Here is a 23,090-nt window from a genome sequence, read left to right as displayed (position 1 = left end):
AATGCAGACATGTATGTGGTTTTTCTCCTGTGTGAATTCTTTGGTGTTTATGGAGGCTACCCCGCTCAGTGAAGCTCTTTCCACACTCCAGGCATTTATATGGTTTTTTTTCCTGTATGGACTCTTTGATGTCTATTAAGGCTGCTCCGCTTACTGAAGCTCTTTCCACACTCCAGGCATTTATGAGGTTTTTCTCCTGTGTGGATCTTTTTATGTTTATAAAGGCTGCTCCTCTCACTGAAGCTCTTTCCACATTCCAGGCATTTATGAGGTTTCTCTCCTGAGTAGATCCTTTGATGGATATAAAGGCTGCTGCTATGACTGAAGCTCTTTCCACACTCCAAGCATGATTATCATTTTTCTCCCACATGAATTTTTTGGTGTTGATAAAAGGCTCTACGCTCAGTATAGCTCTTTCCACACTCCAGACATATATGTGGTTTTTTCACCTTTGTGAATTCTTTGATGTTTATTAAGACTGCTCCTCCAACTGAAGCTCTTTCCACACTCCAGACATTTATGTGGTTTTTCACCTTTGTGAATTCTTTGATGGTTATTAAGCCTGCTCCTTTCATTGAAGCTCTTTCCACACTCCAGACATTTATGTGGTTTTTCACCTGTGTGAATTCTTTGGTGTTGACGGAGGCTATTACACCAAATAAAGCTCATTCCACAATCCAGGCATTTGTAGGGTTTTTCTCCTGAGTGGATTCTTTGATGGATATTAAGACTGCTCCTTTCACTGAAGCTCTTTCCACACTCCAGACATTTATGAGGTTTTTCTCCTATGTGGATCCTTTGGTGTTTATAAAGGCTGCTCCTCTGAATGAAGCTCTTTCCACACTCCGGGCATTTATGAGGTTTTTCTCCTGTATGGATCCTTTGGTGTTTATTAAGACTGCTCCTCGAACTGAAGCTCTTTCCACACTCCAGGCATTTATGTGGTTTTTCTCCTGAGTGGATCCTTTGATGTATATAAAGGTTCCCCCTCTGACTGAAGCTCTTTCCACACTCCAGACATTTATGAGGTTTTTCTCCTGTGTGGCTACTTTGATGTGTATAAAGGTGGCTCCTCCGACTGAAGCTCTTTCCACACTCTAGACATTTATGAGGTTTTTCTCCTGTGTGGGTACTTTGATGTGTATAAAGACTGCTTGGCACACTGAAGCTCTTTCCACACTCCAGACATTTATGAGGTTTTTCTCCTGTGTGGATCCTTTGGTGTTTATAAAGCCTGCTCCTCTGACTGAAGCTCTTTCCACACTCCAGGCATTTATTAGGTTTTTCTCCTATGTGGATCCTTTGGTGTTTATAAAGACTGCTCCTCTGACTGAAGCTCTTTCCACACTCAAGGCATTTATGAGGTTTTTCTCCTGTGTGTATTCTTTGATGCATATAAAGGTTGCCCCTCCGACTGAAGCTCTTTCCACACTCCAGGCATTTATGAGGTTTTTCACCTGTGTGGCTACTTTGATGTGTATAAAGGTTACTCCTCTGACTGAAGCTCTTTCCACACTCCAGACATTTATGAGGTTTTTCTCCACTGTGGCTCCTTTGATGTGTATACAGGTAGCTCCTCCAACTGAAGCTCTTTCCACACTCCAAACATTTATGAGGTTTTTCCCGTGTGGCTACTTTGATGTGTATAAAGGAGGCTCCTCCAACTGAAGCTCTTTCCACACTCCAAACATTTATGAGGTTTTTCTCCTGTGTGGCTACTTTGATGTGTATAAAGGTGGCTCTTCCGACTGAAGCTCTTTCCACACTCCAGGCATTTATGATGTTGTTCTTCTGTATGGACTCTTAGGTGTCTTTGAAGATGTCCATTTCTCTTGAAGGATTTCTCACATTCCGAGCATTGATATTTCCTTCCTTCCTCCTTGATTCTTTGGGGATTCCGGGGTCTTCCAAAGGACCCTCCGCCCTCCAGGACCGTCTCGGGGCCTGCGGCTGTTTCCTCCTCCCCGAATCGCCCTCCAGGCAGCCGCCTTTCCTGTGGTACCCCTGGGCTCATCCCTCCTGTAGCCCAGGATACTTCCGGCCTTTCCCCGCCATCTCCCTGGGAAGCCTCGTTAGGACAGGGCAGGGCAGCTCCGCGGGGTCCGCTCTTCTCATCCCGGATGGCGCTTCTTTCCTTCCCCCGCCGGGCTCCTCCGTCCTCCTGAATGGGAAAGAGAGAGGCAGGTCACGGCTGCGTCCCTTTCCCCGCAGGGGAGGGCCAGGCCTCCGCCTCCGCCTCCCACGGTCCTCCCTGTCAGCGACTCCCCCCGCCAAACCAAGCCACGGGCGCCGCGGCCTCCCCTCCTTCACAGGCCTCCTTTCTTCGGAGGACCCTCCAAAACTTCAAGTCCTGGCGTCCCCTGCGCCCTACCAGCATCAGGCCGCATGCGCACCCGAAGCGGAAAACTCTTTCCGTCGCTTCCCGGATTCCGGAAGTGAGGGCCAGACCGTCCTCCGTCGCGTTTTCAGAGAAGCTCCGCCAGGAAAACAAAAGCCCTTTTCCTGCCAGGATGCGTCATTTGCATCGGGGAAACTTCTACGCCATCCCATTGTCGGGCGGGCGCGGGACCACGCCCCCTGCTCGACTCTATGGCTGCTTCCTTCCTGGTTTTCATCCCGTCTGGGTTCCTCCTCTCGCTTGGCTCCTCCCTTGTACCGCCGCCCCCACCACTGTGCCCGGCTAGGCGAAATTGGGACCGGAGGGGATTGGGGGATTCCCAAAGGTTTCTGCAATGGACGGGAACGGACGGGGTTTCCCTCGCCGGCCTCGGCTTTCCTGTGCCGGAACCTTTTCTGCCTCCACGGAGCTGCTCCCTTCCCGCCCCATTAAGCCTGCAGCAGCCCCGTGGGCATCTCCGGGTGGCCCCCTTTTCTCCTGGGAGAGAAGGGGGGTTGCAGCTGGGTCTCCCCCACCAGCACCCCAATCCAGGTGCTACTGGCCGCCTGGCACAAAGACCCTCCTCCTCTCCCCGCTGGAAGGAAGGGCGGTTGCGGTCGCGATGGCTATTGCCAGCCTGAACGAAGCCTTGAATGTTAAGGTGACCAGGTTTTCAGATTGGTAAAGAGGGACACCTTTGACCGGGGGGGGGGGGGGGGGGGGACTTGATTAAAAAATTTATATGGAGCAACAAAAATTTTCATACAACGCAAAAATAGTATTGTAATATTTTTTTTATTTCAACATAACTACAATTTACAAATATAAATTGTAACTGTTGGCAAACATCAAAATTTTGATCACGTGACCATGAGGATGCTGCAACGGTCGCTAAGTGTGAAAATGGTCGCTAAGTGTGAAAAATGGTAATCAGTCACTTTTTTCAATGCCATTGTAATTTTGGTCACTAAGCCCATTATACCACCTTTCTTGCCACAGTTCTTAAGTGAATAACTGCAGCTGATAAGTTAATAATATAAGTGAATCTGGTTTCCCCATTTGACTTTGTCAAAAGGTCACAAAAAGCAATTACATGACCCCAGTACACTGAAACCATAATAAATACGAATCTGTTGCCAAACATCAAAATTTTGATCGCGTGACCATGAGGATGCTGCAACAGTCGCTAAGTGTGAAAATGGTCGCTAAGTGTGAAAAATGGTCATCAGTCACTTTTTTCAATGCCATTGTAACTTTGGTCACTAAACAGCCATGTTCCTGACTTAACAACCACCATGATTCACTTAACGTGGCAATAAAAGGTCGCAAAATGAGGCAAAAATCATTTAACAAACGTCTCCCTTAGCAACAGAAATTGGGGGATCAATCCTGGTCGTAAGTCGAGGATTACCGGTAGCCAATTGCAAAAGGCAACTTTACTTGGAACAGGTGAGATTGTGCCCGGATCCCTTTCATGCCAACATCCCATCCTGTCCATGGGGAGAACTCCACAGGCGGACAAAAGCCCCCAATCCCCTCTCAATCTCCAGCTGACTCTGCCATCCGTCATAACCACACATGCCCCTCAAAGGCAAAACTCAGGGGGCTGAATTCTACAGGTGGAGGAGTAAAGGGGGGATTTGAGGGGCAGCCCAAAGCACCGTCTGTCTAAATTTGCATCAGGCAGGCAGTAACATTTTCATAGACCATGATCAGAGGAGCAGCTGATCCTATGGAGAGACTCCTCCTGCATTCAGTCCCAGGCGTACAAGTGGAAGTACCCCTTCCTTCCTTCCTTCCTTCCTTCCTTCCTTCCTTCCTTCCTTCCTTCCTTCCTTCCTTCCTTCCTTCCTTCCTTCCTTTCACCTTCCTTCCTTCCTTCCCTTCCTCCCTCTTTCTTCCTTCTAGCCTTCCTTCCTCTTGCCTATCTGCCTTCTGTCTTTCTGCTCTTTAGATCTCTCTTCCTCCTTCCTTCCTCTTTCCATCCTTTCACCAAAAATCAGGATGTTTTATTAGCATCAGCATCATTCTGCTGAAAATGCCAGATTCTGTGGTACTTCTGGATGAGATTTAGAAAATTACAGAGACATGAGGAACCATTATATAATTTCACTTGGCAAAACTCTGATTAAAATAATAGCAACAAAATGTAAGGTTTTTTAATTTTAAAACTCTAGCAAAACATAGATTTATTTCCAGTTTAGTTAATTAATGTCATTATAAAAAGGAATGCAATTGATTAAATAAAAATGACTTTTTCTTTTATTAAGAATATTTCTTAAGAATTCTAGATTAAACTAGAAAATATTTCATAGGCCCTTCAACAAGTTTGTTACAAGTTTTCAGGAAAGCATGCATTCTTGAAATTGATACCATGTAATGTTAAAAAGCAGATGGCTAACTAAGTAGACTAAAAACCATGTTTAATTATTTGCTACTTGAGGCCAATAGCAATAATGAAGAAATTTCTGTCAACCTCAGTGACAATATTTTTAGGGCCAAAAAATAAACTATATTTTTATTTTTTATATTTTTATATGTATATTGGATCTGTTGAATGGAGAAAGACCTCCCTCATTTCAAGGAGCTGCCGCTTCTTCCACCGCCTCCTCCCCCCCCACCTCTTAGAAGTCCAGCCAGCTGCCCGCCAAGCTCTCCGTGATGACTCACCCAGAGTTTTCATCGCGATTTGCCTGGTGAGGGGAAGCGGCAGGTTGATGCAGACCAAATCCACAGTATAATAAATACAAGTATAATAAATACATTCCTCCTCCTTCTCCTCACTGCAATCTGGATGCCCGACGCGCCTTCCTTTCCTCCGCGTTCGGCCCTTTCGCGTAGAGCCTCAAGATTACGAGCAATGCAGGGTTGCTACGTTAAGGGCGCCCGGTCCCAACTGGGAACTACTGCTGTTGCGGCACCCGATCCCTGCAGCAGTGGCTGGCTCTGCTCCCGGCCGCGGGCCCCTGCCCTGCCGCGTCCAGCGCGTCTTCAACAGCATGATCCGGCATCTCAAGCGAAGCTCTCCCCCCCCCCCGCCTACCTGCGTTGCCCACACGGGCGGGGATTCAAGGTATCCGGCCGGATTCCTTGAATCCCCGTGCATGTGGGCAACGCAGCTAGGCGGGCTCTGCTTGGGATGAACAGGCTATGGAGAGCATAGCCTGGTCATCTCAAGCGAAGCTCCCCCCCTCCCCGCCTAGCTGCGTTGCGCACATGCGTGGGGATTCAAGGTATCCGGCCGGATTCATTGAATCCCCGCCCGTGTTGGCAACGCAGCTAGGCGGGCTCCGCTTGGGATGACCAGGCTATGGAGGGCATAGCCTGGTTATCTCAAGCAAAGCTCCCCCCCCCCCCGCCTAGCTGCATTGCGCATATCCACGGGGATTCAAGAAATCTGGCCGGATTCCTTGAATGCCCGCGCGTGTGTGCCACGCAGCTAGGCGCAGGGAGCTCCGGGTCGTGCACGTTTGGGATGACCCGGCCAGGGAGTGGCAGCAGCAGCGGGCCGGGCGGGCAACCCGCTTGCTGTTGAAGACACGCTGGACGCGGCAGGGCAGGGGCCCGCAGCCGGGAGCAGCTTCTGGTGGCTCCCGGGCGGTGATCCCACCACCATCCGCTCGCGGCTCTTCCCGCCCAGACACCCAAAGCCTCCCAGCCCGCCCGGGGTGAGTCAGCTGCAGTGCAGCCGGTGGTGGGCAGGAAGGCTTCTGGCGGCTCCCGGGCGGCAATCCCACTGCCATCCGCCCGCTCACTCGCTACGCTACCCCGCCCATGTGAGCGCAGCGGATGGGCAGGGGAGCAAGCCATCGAAGAAGGCATCAAAATTAAGCGGGATCTTTTGGGAACGGCCCGGGACGTGGGAAAAATTATGAGAAAGCGTGCCTGTCCCGCCAAATGTGGGACGTCTGGTCACCCTACTCTAAGGTGCGCAGGTGTGCGGCCGCGCACATGACAAGAAAACCCCCCGCAACAGTTTCTAACTGCCGCCAGGGGCCTCAGAAAATCTAGGGTTAGCACGGGTGCAGGGATGATGGCAGGAGCTTACGCGGCACAGCTGGTCTCCTAGGACCTCCTAGGCGCCGGCTGCACTGCTCATTACCGTCAGTCGCCCCGTGTACAGCAAAGCAAACGTGGGGAAGTCCTTTGCAGGTGGCTAGAACTGGCCGCTTGCGCCCGGCTCTGTGGCTGAAGTGAACCCCCAAAGCCCCCGCCACCACCAGAATATCTGCTACCACCTCCTCCTCCTCCAACAGCACGGCCGGATTTGCCGCCAAAGCTCCCACCAGCACCCCCGCCCATGGCAATGGTGCCTCCCCCTCCACGCGAGCACCTGAGCTGGCCCCCGCATTATCCCTCCCCCTTCCTCCTCTGCCATGCTTTTGAGGAGCCATGAGGCCGCGGGAGCTAGTAGGAAGGTGGCGGAGGTGGAGGCGACGGCAGGGGTAACCCCGGAGCCCAGCCGAGGTGCTCCGAGCAAAGGGGAGGCACCGCCGCTGCTGCCATGGGCAGGGACACCAGCGGGAGCTTTGGCGGCTTCACCTCAGCTGCAGCGCTGGGCAGCAAATGTGGTGGTGCTGTTGGAGGAGGAGGAGGAGGCAGCAGCAGTTATTCTGGTGGCGGCAGGGGTTCGTCAGCATCTTCAGTGGCAGCCCTGCCCCCTGTGAAAAAAAACGAAGATGGAGCAGATCCACAGAGATGATGTCACCGCAACATGACTGGAGGAGGAATTCTGGGAGTTGAAGTCCACAAGTCTTAAAGCTGTCAGGTTTGAAGACCCCTGGGATTTTTTTTCTAAAAGGTTAGGGGTGCAAGGATCTTGTAACTTGACAGCTTTAAGACTTGAGTGCTTCAAATGCCAAACTTTCTGAGCCAACATTTTGGTTACTAAGCAGGAGCGTTGTTAAGTGATACTGATATTATATAACACTTTTAATTAAGCGGGTACCTTGAATAAATATAACTTTGAGTTTCAAATAATACTGATTTCGTTGTTGTCTTAGGTGACATCTGTGAAAAAAATTAAAAATTCAGGTGCTCAGGCATGAAAATATGCTGCTCAAACACTATACTTTTCTGCTCACATTGAAAAAAAATTAGATGGAACATTGCTCCCAACCCCTCGAGTTGTCGTAGTAGGATACCATGGTCGATGGTATCAAAAGCCGCTGAGAGGTCTAATAGGACCAGGACAGAGGAATAGCCCCTATCCTGGGCCCGCCAGAGATCATCGACCAACGCGACCAATGCCGTCTCCGTGTGTATCCGGGCCTGAAACCCGACTGAAACGGATCCAGGTAGACAGCTTCATCCAGGGACTGGGGAAGCTGGCGTGCTACCGCACTCTCAACAACCTTCGCTACAAAGCAAAGGTTGGAGACCAGATGATAGTTGGCTAAAGAAGCTGGGTCCCAGGAAGGCTTCTTAAGGAGGGGCCTCACCACCGCCTCCTTCAAGGCAGTGGGAAAGAACCCCTCTCTCAATGAAGCGTTGGTAATCACCTGGAGCCAGCCTCGAGTCACCTCCCGGGAAGCCGCGACTAACCAAGAGGGACACGGGTCCAGCACACAAGTGGCACCACTGAGTCTCCCCATAATCCTGTCCATGCCCTCGGGGGTCACAGGATCAAACTCATCCCAGATGGTCTCCACAAGATTCATCCCCGTCGACTCGCCCGAATCTATCCAGTCAGAGTCCAAGCCTGTCCGGATCTGAGCAATTTTATCCTGCAGATACTGAACAAATTCTTCAGCCCTACCCTGCAAGGGGTCTTTCCCAGCTCCTTGGTTAAGTAAGGAGCGGGTCACCCTAAACAGGGCGGCTGGACAGTTATCTGCGGACGCGATAAGAGCGGAAAAATGTTGCCGTTTTGCCGCTTTTATCGCCACTAAGTAGGATTTAATATGAATCCTTACTAGTGTTCGACCAGATTCGGACCGGCTGGCCCTCCAACCACTCTCTAGGCATCTTTTCTGGCGTTTCATCTCCCGGAGCTCCTCGGTAAATCAGGGAGCTACCCGGGATCGACACCAGGTCAGAGGCCACAAAGGTACAACACGATCCAAAGCCCCAGTGGCCACCCATCCCAGGCTTCCACTAGGGCTTCGGTCGAGTTGTGAGCAAGGGATTGAGGAAAAGTCCCAAGCTCCATCAGGAACCTTTCAGGGTCCATCAGGCGCCTGGGGCGGAACCATCTAGTCAGTTCCACCTCCCTGAAGTGAGGGGTAGCAGTATGGAAGTCAAACCTGATGAGGAAATGATCTGACAAGGGTTGGATAGAAATATCCCCTAAATCTAGATCATCCATCCACTGCCCAGAGACAAAAATCAAGTTGAGCGTGTGTCCCCCATTATGAGTGGGGCCTTGAATTAACTGGGTTAGGTCCATAGCCGTCATGGAAGCCATGAACTCCCGAGCTGACTCAGATGTCTCGCCAATGGAAGGGAGATTGAAATCCCCCAGGATCATAAGCCTGGGGAAATCCACCGCCAATCCAGTTAACACATTCAGCAGCTCCGGCAGGGCCGATGAAACATAGCAGGGAGACAGGTACGTAACAAAAAGGCCCGCCTGAACTCCAAGGCCCCATTTCACAAAAAGGGACTCACGCCCACCTATCTGAGGCACAGTGACCTCCTGAGGTCTGAGACTTTCCCTAATAACCACTGCCAACCCCCCCCCCCCCCCGCTGTCCTGGGCTCAGCCTTCCATCCTTCCGAGGTGGGTAAAAATGAGGACCCAGATTGTTGGGGGCAATATGCTGACTCTCTGTAAACCGCTTAGAGAGGCCTGAAAGGCCTATGAAGCGGTATATAAGTCTACTGCTATTGCTATTGGGCTCTCGGCTGGTGAAACGCCCGGAAGCCTGGTGTTTATTCTACTGCATCAAAAGGAGAAGAGGACATTAATGCTCTTCCCTCTATCTTACACTTTACTCCCCTCCTCTCTTCCTCCATTATTTTACCTTTACTTGTATTTTTCTTTATATTTTGTATTTCATGCTATGATAAAGAATAAAAAAATGAAAACAAGTGATTAAATGCACTGCTTGTGAGGTTTGAACAGCAGAAAACATTTGATTCCAGAGAAAATTCCACAAATGTACACCTTAGTCTTTCCCAGATGGGTTTGTGTTTCTTTTCGAAAGTTGCAGGTGTATTCAAAAACACTTGGAATACGGTTGTGTAGTTGCTGAAAATGCAACTTCTCACATACCAAATAAAGAGCCAGGAAGGAAAAAAAAAACATGTATTCTTAAAGGCTTCCCACTCTGCTGAATCTTACCTCCTCCTCTCCACCCATCATTGATTGCTTACTTTTACGGTAGATCAGGGGTCTTAAACTCAATTTGATTGAGGGCTGCATCTGAAAATATCCTAAAAAATATTGAAAAGGCAGAATATTTCTCTGGATGTGAAAAGAAAGAAACTTGTTTTAAAAGACAGAATAGTTGACTGTAGCTTCCTGCCCATCCCCACTTTGTCAGTGGGCCATTAAGAAGGCCAAGTTAGTCCCTTTACATAATAAAGACTTCTCCACTTCAACCCCAAGGGGATAGGATTAAAGCATGATAATATTGGCCCCAACTCACCACATGGCATCTGAAAACTCAACCAAACCTGGATTCAAAACACAGTCTAGAGAGTTGCCCCTGCATGGCCCCAATGGGAGTCTGACAACCAATCAGAATACATTTCTTACACAGGAAACAGAGAGGTGGGACTGAAGAGGTTATAAAAAGCCTAGCAAGCCCCTTCCTCAGCCTTCTCTTCTTCTCCAACAAAATTGAAGCATGTGATCACCTTTTCTGTTCAGGGCTGAAGCCATGAGGTCCTGTCCACCAATAAACCATCTTTTCAAGCAGCCTCCAATTCTCCAGTGTCTTTTTCCCCACTTGGAGCCGAACCCAGAAAGACATTTCTTTCATCAGGTCTGTAGCTGTGCCATTCCTAAGCCTTGGATAATGAATGTGCCAGGAGTTATCTAATAGACATTTCATTTACTGCTGGCCATCTCTATTCCTAACTTTTAGCTGAGGTCTGCAAGTTGTCTAATTCTTGTTACTTTTATCAACTTTCTAACTACCCAAAATTGCTACAAGCTTTACACATGCATATTTCCTGTTGATAAGCATTCTTTGTTCTTGTGAGACAGACAGACCCACACACCCCAATTACAGTCTTCCTGATTTATTTTAAGGTGTGTGCCATGACCTTGCTTTAGCAGCCAGCCCATCATTCCCCCACTTTTGAATCTGAAAATGATCTAATTTTACAAGATTGACCCAACATCGATATCCTTGTACTGGGAAACACCCCCCACCCTTCAATTTGCTTACAGGTGGGGAGGCAAAGCATACGGATTGTAATGCATAATAGGTGATTATGAGAAGGATGACTATGCCTGCTAGAGTCATTATTAGGTACTTAACCAGTGAAATCAGGCAACCATCCTGTCAGTCAATGCCACTAGTCTTTCCATTCGCCCATGGAGGGGAGGGAGTTGCAGCTATCTTTGCGATGTGTGTAGTTCAGCTGTGGAATTCCTCCAATTTGTCCAGAATATGCACACAGCACTGTTGTCCAAGTAGGGCACGCACCTCTCCTTAGAATGCCAATATCATATCTAGAGCCATTCTATTCTGAATTGTCGTTGTCCAAATGGCTTCTTGTTCTTTTGCTGCAGCAATTAAAAAACTCCCCAGTCTCATTAGCTAGGATTTCCTCCACTGCTTATATATGATACAAAGCATTATTGAAAGACCAGAGCCCACAGAACAAAGTAAGGGGTAGGTATTCTTCAGGGACTTTCTGAATTGTTCAAGATTCCTATGGTTTCCAATCTTTCTTTCAGGTAAAGTGGGCATAGTATAGGTGGATGTGAAGAACACAGATACATAACAAATCATATGGTCTCACCCTGACAGTTGTTAAGTCTTTTTGTCTTAATATCTTAGCCTTCACATACAGAGATGCACCAATCAGCTAGTGGTAATAATTGGGTAACTCCTAATTCTAGTGTGGGTAACTACAAATACCTTTTGGGAAAATGTTCTAATTGAGAAAACACCTATGGGAGATCACAGTTCTCCTCTCACACAACTATGGTTCCAGAGGCTTTTGATTCCAGAACAATAACTTAAGTCCCAGTTCTGCTACTGAGAAAGTCCAGGCTGCACAGTCCAAGAATCAGGAAGGGCAGATCATCACTCTGGAAGTGATGTATCCAAGATGCCAGGCCTTCCATTTTTAGTGCTGTGTGGGTGGTCTGAAGCCCTTGAAACGGTCCCTTCCACTGCTCATCCAAGGAGGTTGTTGGTCCCCACATCTTTACAAGCATCCAGCCTGCAGGCTGAAATGGATGCACTGGGTGATCTACTCCTGCAGATAACGGGAAATTCATAACCTCAGCGAGTTGTCTTACATTTTTGGTACAAGGTCAGTTTGCCCACCAGTGGGATGGACCTCTCCTCTACCTTTAGGGAGGGATGTGGTCATCCAAAAAGGGCCTCAAAGAGGCTCAAGCCTATTTGCTTTCGAAGTGCAATGTGAAGCCCCAACAACATGAGTGGCAAAGTTTGCGGTGAGGACAGGTTAGCGTCCTGGCATAGCTTAGCTAGCTGTTGTTTTTGTAAATCATTACATTTCCCCCCATAGGACTACTAGCCAGGTGGTAGGCTCAGTAAAGCTTCCAAGTGATGTTTAATTGTTCACACAATCTTAGCTATGGAATATGGGTCACAATCAAATGATATACTATTTGGCAGCCCAAACCTAAGAATAATTTCTCCCAGTAGGATGTTTACTACTTCATGACCTTTATTAGTCCTGCAAGCAAAAGCCTCAGGCCACGCTGTGAAGGAACATTGTAGTTCCGAAACATACTTAAAACCTTGCTTTCTAGATAATTCAGTGAAGTCTATTTCTCAAATTGTCCCTGGGTAGTTGCCGTTAAGTGGGATTCATAGGGGTGGGTGCCTGTCTACTTTTGGATTTATCCTGGCACAAATCAGACATGCTGCCTTGGCAAGGTTTTGCATTCTGAGCCAAGAACAGAGATAGATATTTTGCATGCTTGGCACTTATGTAGATATGCTATAGAAATGTTTGGTCAGAATGAAGAGAAGCTTTCTTCTCTTTCAACACCTCCCTCTTTTCAACCTCCTCTTGCTGTGATATATCCTCCGCAGTCTGAAAAGGACTGTCTCCTGATTCGAAGGCTAAGGCTGCAATACTTTCTTCTGCTCCTTCTGACATTGAATTAAAGCCTCTTCCTCCTCCTAACATTGTTCCAAAGTCTTCTTTTCAAAAGATGGTGGAAAATTGTAAGACAGATGGTACTATTTCTGGAGAAGAGTTAGCTGAATTGTTGTCAGTATGTCCAGTACAGTATCAACCAGGGCCACAGGCTGGACAACAGATAGCAGAATGGGAAGGTTTGCCATTTCAAATCTTAAGGGAGTTAAAGGCTATTTCTGATTATGGAATTACTGGAAATTTTACTAGAGGTTTTTAGAAGGAATTAAGAATGGTTATTGTATGATACCTCAAGATTGGAAGCAATTGTTTTGTATGATTTCAACTTCTATGCAATATGTTGTTTGGGAAAGTGAATATTTGCGTCATTCTCACGTAGCTGCTTTAGGTGGAGGTGGTGCTTACACAGTAGAAAAGTTATTTGGATCAGGCCAATTTGCAACTATTCCTACACAGGTTGCCCTTCCTCCAGCTACACTAGCTATAGTCTCTGAGTGTGCCTTTAGAGCTTTTTTAAAGGTTCCACAAGCTGGTGAGCCTAAAGTTAGTTTTTCTAACATACGTCAGGGAGCAAATGAGCCTTATACTGATTTTGTAGAAAGACTTTCAAAAGCTTTGCATCAACAATTGGGTAATCAGGAAGCATCAGCAGAATTACTACATCAATTGGCTATTGAAAATGCTAATATGGATTGTAAACGTCTTTAAAAGCTACAAATCAATATACCTTAGCAGACATGTTATGTGTTTGTCAGGATATAGGATCTCAATCATATAAAATGCATTTATTAGTTGCTGCAACTCAGAAAGGAAGAAAGCCTGTGGGGAATTGTTTCAAATGTGGAAAATCAGGTCATTTTCAGAAAGATTGTCGTTCAACGCCATCTACTGATGGTTGACTACCATTGTAGCAAGCAGAGGGCTTTACATAGCTCCTGAAAAAATACAACACACTGAACCTTATTCATATTTAGGGTTTAAAGTTTTACAATCTTCTTCCATTCCTATCTTACCTGAACTTTAAGTGTAATCTTCATATACTTTGGTTCAATGGCAAAAACTTTTAGGTACAATCAATTGGGCTCGTCCATACTTCCAAATTGCTACAGGAGAAATGTTACCTCTTTTTTCTTTACTAAAAGGTTCCAAGCATCCTGGGGATCTGGTGTCTCTTACTGCTTTGCAAAAGAAATGTCTCCAGAACATTCTAAACATTTTTAGAAAGGAAAGGAAGGAAGAAAGGAAAGGAAAGGTAAGGAGAGGAGGAAAGGGGAATGGAAAAGGGGAAAGGAAAGGAAAGGGGGGGAGGAAAGGAGGAAATGAGAAAGGAGGGGAAGGAAAGGAAAAGAAAGGAGGAAAGGAGAGGAGGAAAGGGGAAAACTAAGGAGAAAGGACACACAGTATTCTGGGAGCATACTGGCTGGAGAAAATTCTGGTAATTTTCCACATACCTTAAAATCTTCTAACACTGAGAAATATTGCAGTAGTGGAGAGACTGAAAGTTCTGTGCTGTGCAAGGTTTCTTTAAACAGTGGGGTGAGGCTGATTAGATGCAGTGGCCGTTTCCCCTGGCATCGGAAAATGGGAGTTTCACCTGGCTGTCCTTTGTACAAGGCACCGTGCCAACACTGAGCCAAAGGGTGAACTCTCTGTTAACTTAAGGACTGTCAGGAGGCAGAGGTCCCATGGCCAGTTGCTCTGCCATTGGCATCGGCACACACCTGCTCCTAATAACCTGTGAGGAAAACACATCGGTTGTCTTGAGCTTTGAATCCAGTGGGTTGGTCAGAAAATGTGAGACCACCTGAGTTTTTGCTGTGGCAGATTAACACAGCTCCTGCCCTCTACAAGAAGCATGAAGTAGTTGTGGGCTAGACTGGACGAATTCCCAGAGATAAAGCAAGGACTAATAATTCTGCACTGCTGCTAAGAGAAAACACAAAGCTCTTCGTGAAGTCACCAGGAGTTGAGGAACATGGATGTGTGCGCATGCGTGCCCATGTCTCTGTTTTCCTCTCTTTTTACTGATCGCACCTTTGTCAGGTTTACCCTGAAGTGAGGGGATAAACCTGAATCTTGCAAGCCACAGCAATTGTAAGGGGTGGGGTGGACTTCAACTCCCAGAATTCCCCAGCCTGCATTCTGGGTGGGAGTCGAAATGCCCCCCCCCCATCTTAAAGCAGCAAAACGTGCCTTGGATGAACGTGGAGCTCCGTCTAGAATGAAATTCTGGACATCCTCATCCGATGGATCTCGTTCTGCTTGATTCTGTGATGCTTGTCAATTCCCAATGTTTTGTTTTGAGGATAAGGTTGAGAAACAAGAGTCTTAGAGGGATGAGAAAGGTGGGCTAGGCCGCTCAGTCCATGGACTCCCCACAGACCGAGGAGCTCTTCGACCTCATCACCAGCTCCCAGAGCTGGAGGTTGGATGACCAGCGGGCCAGTGTGGGGAATCTTTCCGGCCTCTGCATCACGCCCAGCAACCTGGGTCACCTTCGCATGGACGGCGAGGCCCAGGAACCTGGCGATGGTTTCGTCAACATGCTGATAAAGTGCCAGGTGAGTATGTTGCCCTTTGTACCACTGTTGGGAAATTCGAATAGTAAACGGGTAGGATATTCAACCTCTGCCAAACTTGGGTGAGGAGCTTCTCTCATTCACAGGCCTTCATGTTCCCAGCTAGATCTATCTCGCAGGCTTTAGAATGGAATAATAGAAAATGAATGGAATGGAAACAGGAATAGTAATAGAAATGGAAATAAAAAATAATTAAGAATAGAATAGAATAACAGAGTTGGAAGGGACCTTGAAGGTCTTCTAGCCCAACCCCCTGCCTAGGCAGGAAATCCTACACCACTTCAGACAAAAGGCTGTCCAACGTCTTATTTAAAACTTCCAGTGTTGGAGCACCCACAACTTCTGGAGGCAAGTTGTTCCACTGATGAATTGTTCTCACTGTCAGGAAATTTCTCCTAGATCTAGGCTGCTTCTCTCCTTGATTAGTTTCTTGTTGAGGTGGAGATGACATGAGGAGGGGGAAGACACTCCCTGACATAGGACATTTTCAACAAAGTGGGATATAAATGCAGGAATGAAATAAACAACATAACCGGAACAGTCTGGCCCAGTTCAAGAGAAGTTGTGGCTAACTTCTTTATCTAGCATTGGGCAAATCTTAGCTTTTCAGGGAATGTAAGAGGTGTGATGCCAGTCCAGAGCCCCAGGGACTAAGCACAGGATGGGTGACCCCGTCCTTCACTTGGGGAGCCAAACAGGAGGGTTCAATCCTTTTCCCACTGCAGGGAAAGATCTTGACAGTGTATGGCTTCCCCTGCTAAAGTCAGCTTTAGCACATCAAACACTTGGCTATCCTCTAAAATTAGATTACAATCCCTCCTGCTTTCTCGTGTTTTCTCATGCCGAGCAAGATGCTCAGTGCCGTATGTGGGGTTCTTCCTGATTCACGCTGAAGTCCTCTGACAGCCCTGCAAAGCTGGCTGGCAAGGAAGCCCTGCTTAGTGGAGCAACTCAACAGAAGAACCTGGTTTGGTGACCCTCCTCTAAAGTCATGAACTTAAGCTTTTTCCTAGGTTTTCTGCCAGGGTGGATTTGAGTTAATTCAACCCCCATTAGATCAATCACTATTTAAATCACTAGTAAAAAGGCTTGATTTAAATTCACTTTAATGGGAGGGCTGGTGTTGCAGGAGGGACACAGCAAGGTGAGGGACATGGTGGGCAACTGGTGAGTAGATGCCCACTAACAGGCGTTGCCATGATGGATCTGAAGTGACAGGTGCTCTTTAATATTATATTTATAAGCTACTTAGAAGGTTTGACTTCCATTTTTACTGCTTGCCCTTTTCCCTTCCCACTTGGAACTTTGTGGTACAAATGTATATCTCTTCAAACAATCTTGCAGTTTGTAGTCTACGTAGATTTGCAAAACATGGGGATAAAGGAATATTCCTACACTTTTATGATTTGTCTCATGGTTACTGGGAAATTGTGGTGAACGGATCAATGCAGTGCCTGTTGTCTCAGCTTGCATGGAGCTTCGATCCATGGAATGAGTTTGCCAAGAAATTAAATATTGCAGATTCTTTTTTTAATCCTTGGTTTTTATCCATCCTCGTTTTCTGCAGTCCTCCCGCCTGGATGACCAGCGCTGTGCCCCGCCCCATTCCGCCCCCCCCGTGGCCCCACAGTGCCCGATGAGGATTTCTTCAGCCTCATCCAGCGGGTCCAAGCCAAGCGCATGAATGAGCAGAGGGTGGACCTGGCTTCAGGCGAAGAAGACCAAGCGGAGGACTGAGCACCAGATCGCCAGCAAAGCCCCAGCTTCGGTTAAGGGAGAGCACCCGCCCAGCAAAGGGACTTCTGGATGCAGCTGAAGATCTGGGCCGTGGCACTCAGTGCATTTCTAGGTGGGGTGCACTTTCTCCCCCTGGGGAACTTGCCACTGGCCAGAGTGGCAAGCAGAATGGGTGGGCACTTTCTCCTGACCAAGGTGCCTGTGGGCCAGCTGGGCGGGATTGCCAAGTGTGCAGCCCCTTCTTGAGAGAGGGAGGGGGGAGGGAAGGAGGGAGGGAGGGAGGGGAGAGGGGGAGAGGTAGGGAGGGAGAGGGGGGGGAGGGCATTTATGAGGTTTCTCTCCTGTGTGGATTCTTTGATGTCTATAAAGGTTGCCCCTATGACTGAAGCTCTTTCCACACTCCAAGCATTTATCTGTTTTTTTCTCCCAAATGGATCCCTTTGATTTTTATAAAGGCTCCTCTTCCAACTGAAGCTTTTTCCACACTCCAGGCATTTTATGAGGTTTTTCTCCTGTGTGGATCCTTAGGTGTGTATAAAGGTTGCTCCGTCGACTGAAGCTCTTTCCACACTCCAGGCATTTATGAGGTTTCTCTCCTCTGTGGCTCCTTTGATGTGTATAAAGATTGCTCCTCTGACTGAAACTCTTTCCACACTCCAGGCATTTATGAGGTTTTTCTCCTGTGTGGATCCTTTGATGTTTATAAAGGCTGCTCCGCTCACTGAAGCTCTTTCCACACTCCAGGCATTTATGAGGTTTTTCTCCTGTGTGGATCCTTTGATGTTTAGAAAGGCTGCTCTGCTCACTGAAGCTCTTTCCACACTCCAGGCATTTATGAGGTTTCTCTCCTGTGTGGCTCCTTTGATGTGTATAAAGGTTGCCCCTCTGACTGAAGCTCTTTCCACACTCCAGGCATTTATGAGATTTTTCTCCTGTGTGTATCCTTTGATGTGTATAAAGGCTGCTGCTATGACTGAAGCTCTTTCCACACTCCAGGCATTTATGAGGTTTTTCTCCTGTGTGGATCCTTTGATGTGTATAAAGGCTGCTACTCTGACTGAAGCTCTTTCCACATTCCAGACATTTATGAGGTTTTTCTCCCGTGTGGATTATTGCATGTTGCCTAAGTTCTGCTCTATAATTGAAGCTCTTTCCACACTCAAAGCATTTATGTGGGTTTCCAAATGAGTGGATTTTTAGATGGTTCTCAAGATGGTCGTTTCTTTTGAAGGACTTTTCACATTCCGGGCACTGATATTTCTCTTCTTCCTCCTGGATCCTTTGGGGATTTCGGGGTCTTCCGAAGTAGCCTCCGCCCTTCAGGACCGTCTCGGAGTCTCCGCCCGTTTCCTGGTCTCCGCACCGCCCTCCAGGCAGCGTCCTTTCCCGGGATTTCCCTGAGCGCATCCCTCCTGCAGCCCCGGAGTCTCCCGGCCTTTCCCCGCCCTCTGCCAGGGAAGCCGCACAGGGATCTCCTGCTTTCGGGCGGCGCTTCTTTCCTTCCCCCGCCGGGCTCCTCCGTCCTCCTGCAGGGGAGAGAGAGAGGCGGTCACGGCTGCGTCCCCTTCCCCGCAGAAGAAGCCCAGGCCGAAGCCACCGTCTCCCACGGGCCTCCCTCCCCAAGTCCCCCTCAGCCGTCAGACCAAGCCTCGGGCGCCCGCCCTCTCCTCCCTCACAGGTCTCCCTTCTCCGGAGGAACCTCCCGGACTGCAACTCCCGGCGTCCCTTGCGTCCTACCTGCATCAGTCCGCATGCGCACCTGTAATCGGTTTTTTCCCCCCCGTTACTTCTCCGTATCCGAAAATGAGGGCCAGTCCGGCCTCCGTCCGTTTTCGTCCAAGCTCCGCCTCTTCCTCTCTTCCACCGCCCCCTGCACCTCTCTTGGTCCGATTGCGTAAGTCGGGAAGAAAACGCTTTTCCTACCAGATCGTGTCATTTGCATCGGGGAACCTTTTACGCTCATCCCTTCTGCAGCCCCGGAGCCTCCCGGCCTTTCCCCGCCGTCTCCCCGGGACGCCGCGAAGGGACTGCTCTGAGGGGGGGAAGGGGGCTCTTCCTTCCTTCCCCCTCCGGATTCTTCCGTCCTCCTGCAGGGGAGAGAGAGGCATAGAGAGAGGCGGGTGACGGCTGCGTCCCCTTTCCCGCAGCCTCCCTTCCGAAAATGACCCTCCCGGACTGCGACTCCCAGCATAACCTGCGTCATCCGGCCTCCTCTGTCGCCGATTCAAGAAGCTCCCTAGTTGCCCGTTTTGTTTCCGGAAGTGGAGGCTTCACGCCCTATCTTCTCCAGAAGTTTCGCCTGTTCCTTTGCAGAGACCGGTCCCAAGCTGTCCTCCTGCCAATCGCCGCCCTCCCCACAGCGACCAATCGGCGTCCGCCTTCCTTCAACCGGCCAGATAGCACCTCCGGTGTTGATGGTTGCTATGGTTCCCAGTGGAGGCGTGGGCGCAGGGTTCCCTTTGATCTTTGGGGTCCTTCTCCCCCACTCTTTCCCCCCTATTGAGGCCGCGGGAGCTCAGGGGCTCTTCTGGCGCGTAGGCCTTATAGCCGCCTATAAAGTGGAGCCAAAGGGGAGAAAGCAAGGGAGCCTGAGTTCAAGTGTGGAGCAGCCGCTCTTTCCGACCAGCCCACCTCACAGGGTTGTTGTTGGGGGAAGAGAGGAGGGAGGGGTCACCGTGGCTGGAAGGGGGAGGGGCTCAGACAACTCCAAAGGCCCCTCATTCCAACCCTGAGCTCCAAATTGGCTCCTTTCTTTTCTTTCACATCTTCTCTGCCTCGTTTGCAGAAATAATAAAGTCAGGATCCAAATAAATAAAGAAACTCTCCATATGTGACTCACTCAGGTGTGTTTTTAAATAGCAACTACATGGATACATTTTCTTCCTGGATATAAGAATTCAGAATTCTTGCACAAAAGGAGACCGTCTCCAGTTAAAGAGGACCTAAGGAGGAGAATCTCCTACAATGGTTCCTGCTAGCGAATTTCATCATAGAAATCAATACCTCATTGTTGGAAAAAGGAAACAGGAAATCATACCTTGTTGATAGGATCCAAGTTGGATTCTTTCTGGGTCTCTTTAAATGCTGGATCCATTAAAAGTTGGAACTTGGGTAAAACAGGGTCATTAAGCTATGTAGTATTTTCTTTTGGCAGAAATTCTCGAAGGTGACAGGATTTTTCCCCTCTATTGAATTGCTGGATTACTTTGGGAGTCGCAAAAAGGTCTCTCACCTAAGGAGAAATCATGGAGGGAGCTCACCTGGGATGATGGAACAAAACATAAGAGCATGGCAAAAGAAAGGGAATGTGATGGGAAGCTCATCCAGAGCTACCTTAATGAGTGGAGCTTCCCTTAACAGAGGCAGTTTACATACAAAAATCTGCCCTTTGTGAGAAATGGGCAACTTTATTGATTGGTTTTTTCACCTCCTTCAGACATTTCCTTGACATTGCTGTACGTGTAAAAGGTGGAGCAGGTGAACTTTGGAAGGATGACAAGGGTGGCCTGTCATCTCTTAGGGAATTCTGAGGCTTTATGACCTCATCCATGCAGGTTAAATTGACAGTTACTGTCAGTTATCACAGTAAATATGTCTTCCAATGAGCCAGAGGGCGCCTGCATGGCACTGAGGCTTGCTATGCTTCTGTGCAGAGGTGGGGGCTCCATTTTAATTTTGGGATATTGTCTTCACAATATCCCCTCCACCCCCTCTGTATTCAGGTCAGGGCTCTTCTGGGGCTGGGATGGGTCCCAGATTTATTCTGAGTTCAACAGAAGAGGCAATGAGATGGCAACGCCTAGCCTTGAAAACACTCACCTGCCCCACTCCCACCCCCAGGTCAAACATAACTCTGATGCAGTCGTGAATGAAATCGAATTTGACATCAGGGAACTAGATGAATCTTTTGCTGATCATTTAGCTGATGAACTGGAAGCACAGAAATGCTTTCACGATTCTGACAACTGGGAAACACCTAGTCTCTGCACCTTCTGGGAGATCCAAAAAGAATCTTAGAGGGATGACACCCTTGTGAGGTGGGCTAGGCTGAGACGAGCCGTAATGCAATGCGTGCATGACACCCACCCTCGGACCCGGTCCCCTACGTATGCACGTGTGACACTCCATGGTCCATCCGCCCCAACGCATGCACGTTTGACTACCTGTGCTCCCCCTGCCTCCCCGTGCATATGCGCATTGTAAAGTTTCCTAACAATGCCTGATTCATAGTAAGCGAATGTCAGCATTGACTTCATTTAGTAATGAGGAAAGAAACCACTGGACTCCATTTGAATTGAAATCAAGTGTACTTTTACTAATTATAAATGAACAGTTGCAAAGCAAAGCTGAGTCTGGTTAATTAGGCGCGAAAGCGGATAATATCAAATACAATTCAATCCCCTCCCCTTGGCACCCCCGTTCATAGTCCAATTATAATGCACCCAACTGTCAGGTGGGAGATAACTTCAAAAAGTCTCATCAGGATGGAATGCCTCGGCGGGAAACTCCTTCCTCCACATGCGCAGTAAGGTGGTCAGATCAGCGACTAGAAACTCCCTCCCTCCCTCCAGCACATAATGATTCCCCTCCCAGATACCATGCCCCCCCTCCCGTTTCAATGACAGCCAAAGCAGCAGCAAAGCAGAGGCTGACATCCGGCCCTCCTCCAGAAAAGGATGGTCAGACCTGCAGAAGCGAAAAGAACACAAACAAACAGATCGACAACAAGACACAAAAAGGGAAAGGGGGGAGGGAAGAAAAACAAAAAAAAGGAACATCAGGAGAATGTCCAAAATCAGGGCTTGTCAGGATAAGCAGAGTAGAACTTGCAGAGTGGATGAGGTACTCGAACATGGGACCCATCAACCCATTCAGTGTGAGAAGGTGGAAAATGCTTCCAAGCCACCAGGTACTGGACACGGTTCCGGCGCTTATGAGAGTCTAAAATTTCACGGACATCAAAATGTTGCTCACCCTCAATCAAAAGCGGAGCGGGGGGGAGGAGGGAGAGGCGGCCTCAACGACGAAGTGCAGACAGGCTTCAGGAGGTTAACATGGAAAACAGGGTAAACCCGGTTGAGGTGCTTAGGCAGCTGGAGCCGGACAGAAACAGGGTTGATGATTTTGACAACAGGAAACGGGCCAACATACTTGGGCCCCGATTTCCTCGACTGTTGGGGTTTTTGAAGAAATCTAGTGGACAAATACACCTGATCACCAACCTTGTATTCGTAAGGCTTAGTCCGTTTCTTATCAGCCTGTTTCTTATGAGCACGATGCGCAGCATCTAGAGTCCGGAGAGCTAAAGGCCAAATGCGCCGAAGGCGATCACCCCACTCAGACAGTGATGACACTTGGGGCTGTTCACGGGGAACCTCAGGAATGGGCACAAAGTCCTGGCCAAACACCACACGGGAAGGGGTGAAACCAGTGCTGCTATGCACGGAATTGTTGTAAGCCACCTCCGCATGCGGCAACATATCTACCCAATCATCTTGCTGGTAGTTGATGAAACAACGTAAATATTGTTCCAGTACAGAATTAGTCTTCTCACAAGCCCCATTAGTCTGAGGGTGGTGGGTGGAGCTTAATCCCTGGGCGGAGCCAATCCGCTTCAGAAACTCCTTCCAGAAAACGAAGGCGAACTGCACACCTCTGTCCGATATGATGCGGTAGGGCACCCCATGTAAGCGGTAAACATGGGAGATGAACATCTTAGCAAGAGACTTAGCAGAAGGAATCTTGGAGCAAGGGATCAAATGGACCTGTTTGGAGAACAAGTCGGTAACAACCCAGATAACAGTGTGACCCTGACTCTCAGGAAGTTCGACAATGAAATCCATTGAGATCTCCTTCCAAGGGGCCACTGGGCGAGCTACTGCCTGGAGCAACCCCTGCGGCTTTCCCTGTGGGCATTTAGCAGCAGAACAAATGGGACAACTGGCAACATATTTTTCAATGTCCTTTTTCAAAGAGGGCCACCAAAATTGTCGCTTGACGAGGTGGAGCGTCTTGACGAAACCAAAGTGCCCCGCCATCCGGGAATCATGAGCCCATTGAAGAACAATGAATCTAAGAGACGCAGGAACGTATAATTTTGTCCCAATCCAAGGCAATTCATCTCTCATAGTGCACTCATT

General features: G+C 48.4%; 2 protein-coding genes across 2 annotated transcripts; both read right to left on the bottom strand.

The window, feature by feature from the left end:
* Positions 1–270: 270 nt before the first annotated feature.
* On the bottom strand, positions 271–2,923 carry LOC148048530 (uncharacterized). Its single transcript, XM_087704542.1, has 2 exons — positions 2,372–2,923; positions 271–2,161 (listed from the first exon to the last, which is right to left on the bottom strand). Exon 2 carries the CDS (start codon positions 1,393–1,395, stop codon positions 403–405), a length of 993 nt encoding a protein of 330 aa, XP_087560668.1. The 5' UTR covers positions 1,396–2,161; positions 2,372–2,923; the 3' UTR covers positions 271–402.
* Positions 2,924–12,066: 9,143 nt separating this feature from the next.
* LOC148048529 (uncharacterized) lies at positions 12,067–19,210 on the bottom strand. The gene is given in 4 exon segments (XM_087704544.1): positions 12,067–17,373; positions 17,376–17,447; positions 17,449–18,476; positions 18,874–19,210. Coding segments are annotated over 4 exon segments (1,695 nt in total). The 5' UTR covers positions 19,154–19,210; the 3' UTR covers positions 12,067–17,058.
* Between the last annotated feature and the right edge of the window lie 3,880 nt (positions 19,211–23,090).

The sequence above is a fragment of the Thamnophis sirtalis genome, unplaced genomic scaffold, assembly GCF_051295495.1.
Source record: "Thamnophis sirtalis isolate CommonGarterSnake01/CBP01778 unplaced genomic scaffold, rThaSir2_p1.2 scaffold_2, whole genome shotgun sequence".
Lineage (NCBI taxonomy): Eukaryota > Metazoa > Chordata > Lepidosauria > Squamata > Natricidae > Thamnophis > Thamnophis sirtalis.
Note: the sequence above shows the minus strand (reverse complement) of the source record. Positions and strands in the feature narration are given on the sequence as shown.

Excerpts from the sequence above, each read along its gene's own strand:
- LOC148048530 (XM_087704542.1), bottom strand. The coding sequence starts at position 1,395 with ATGCATCAAAGAATACACACAGGAGAAAAACCTCATAAATGCCTTGAG.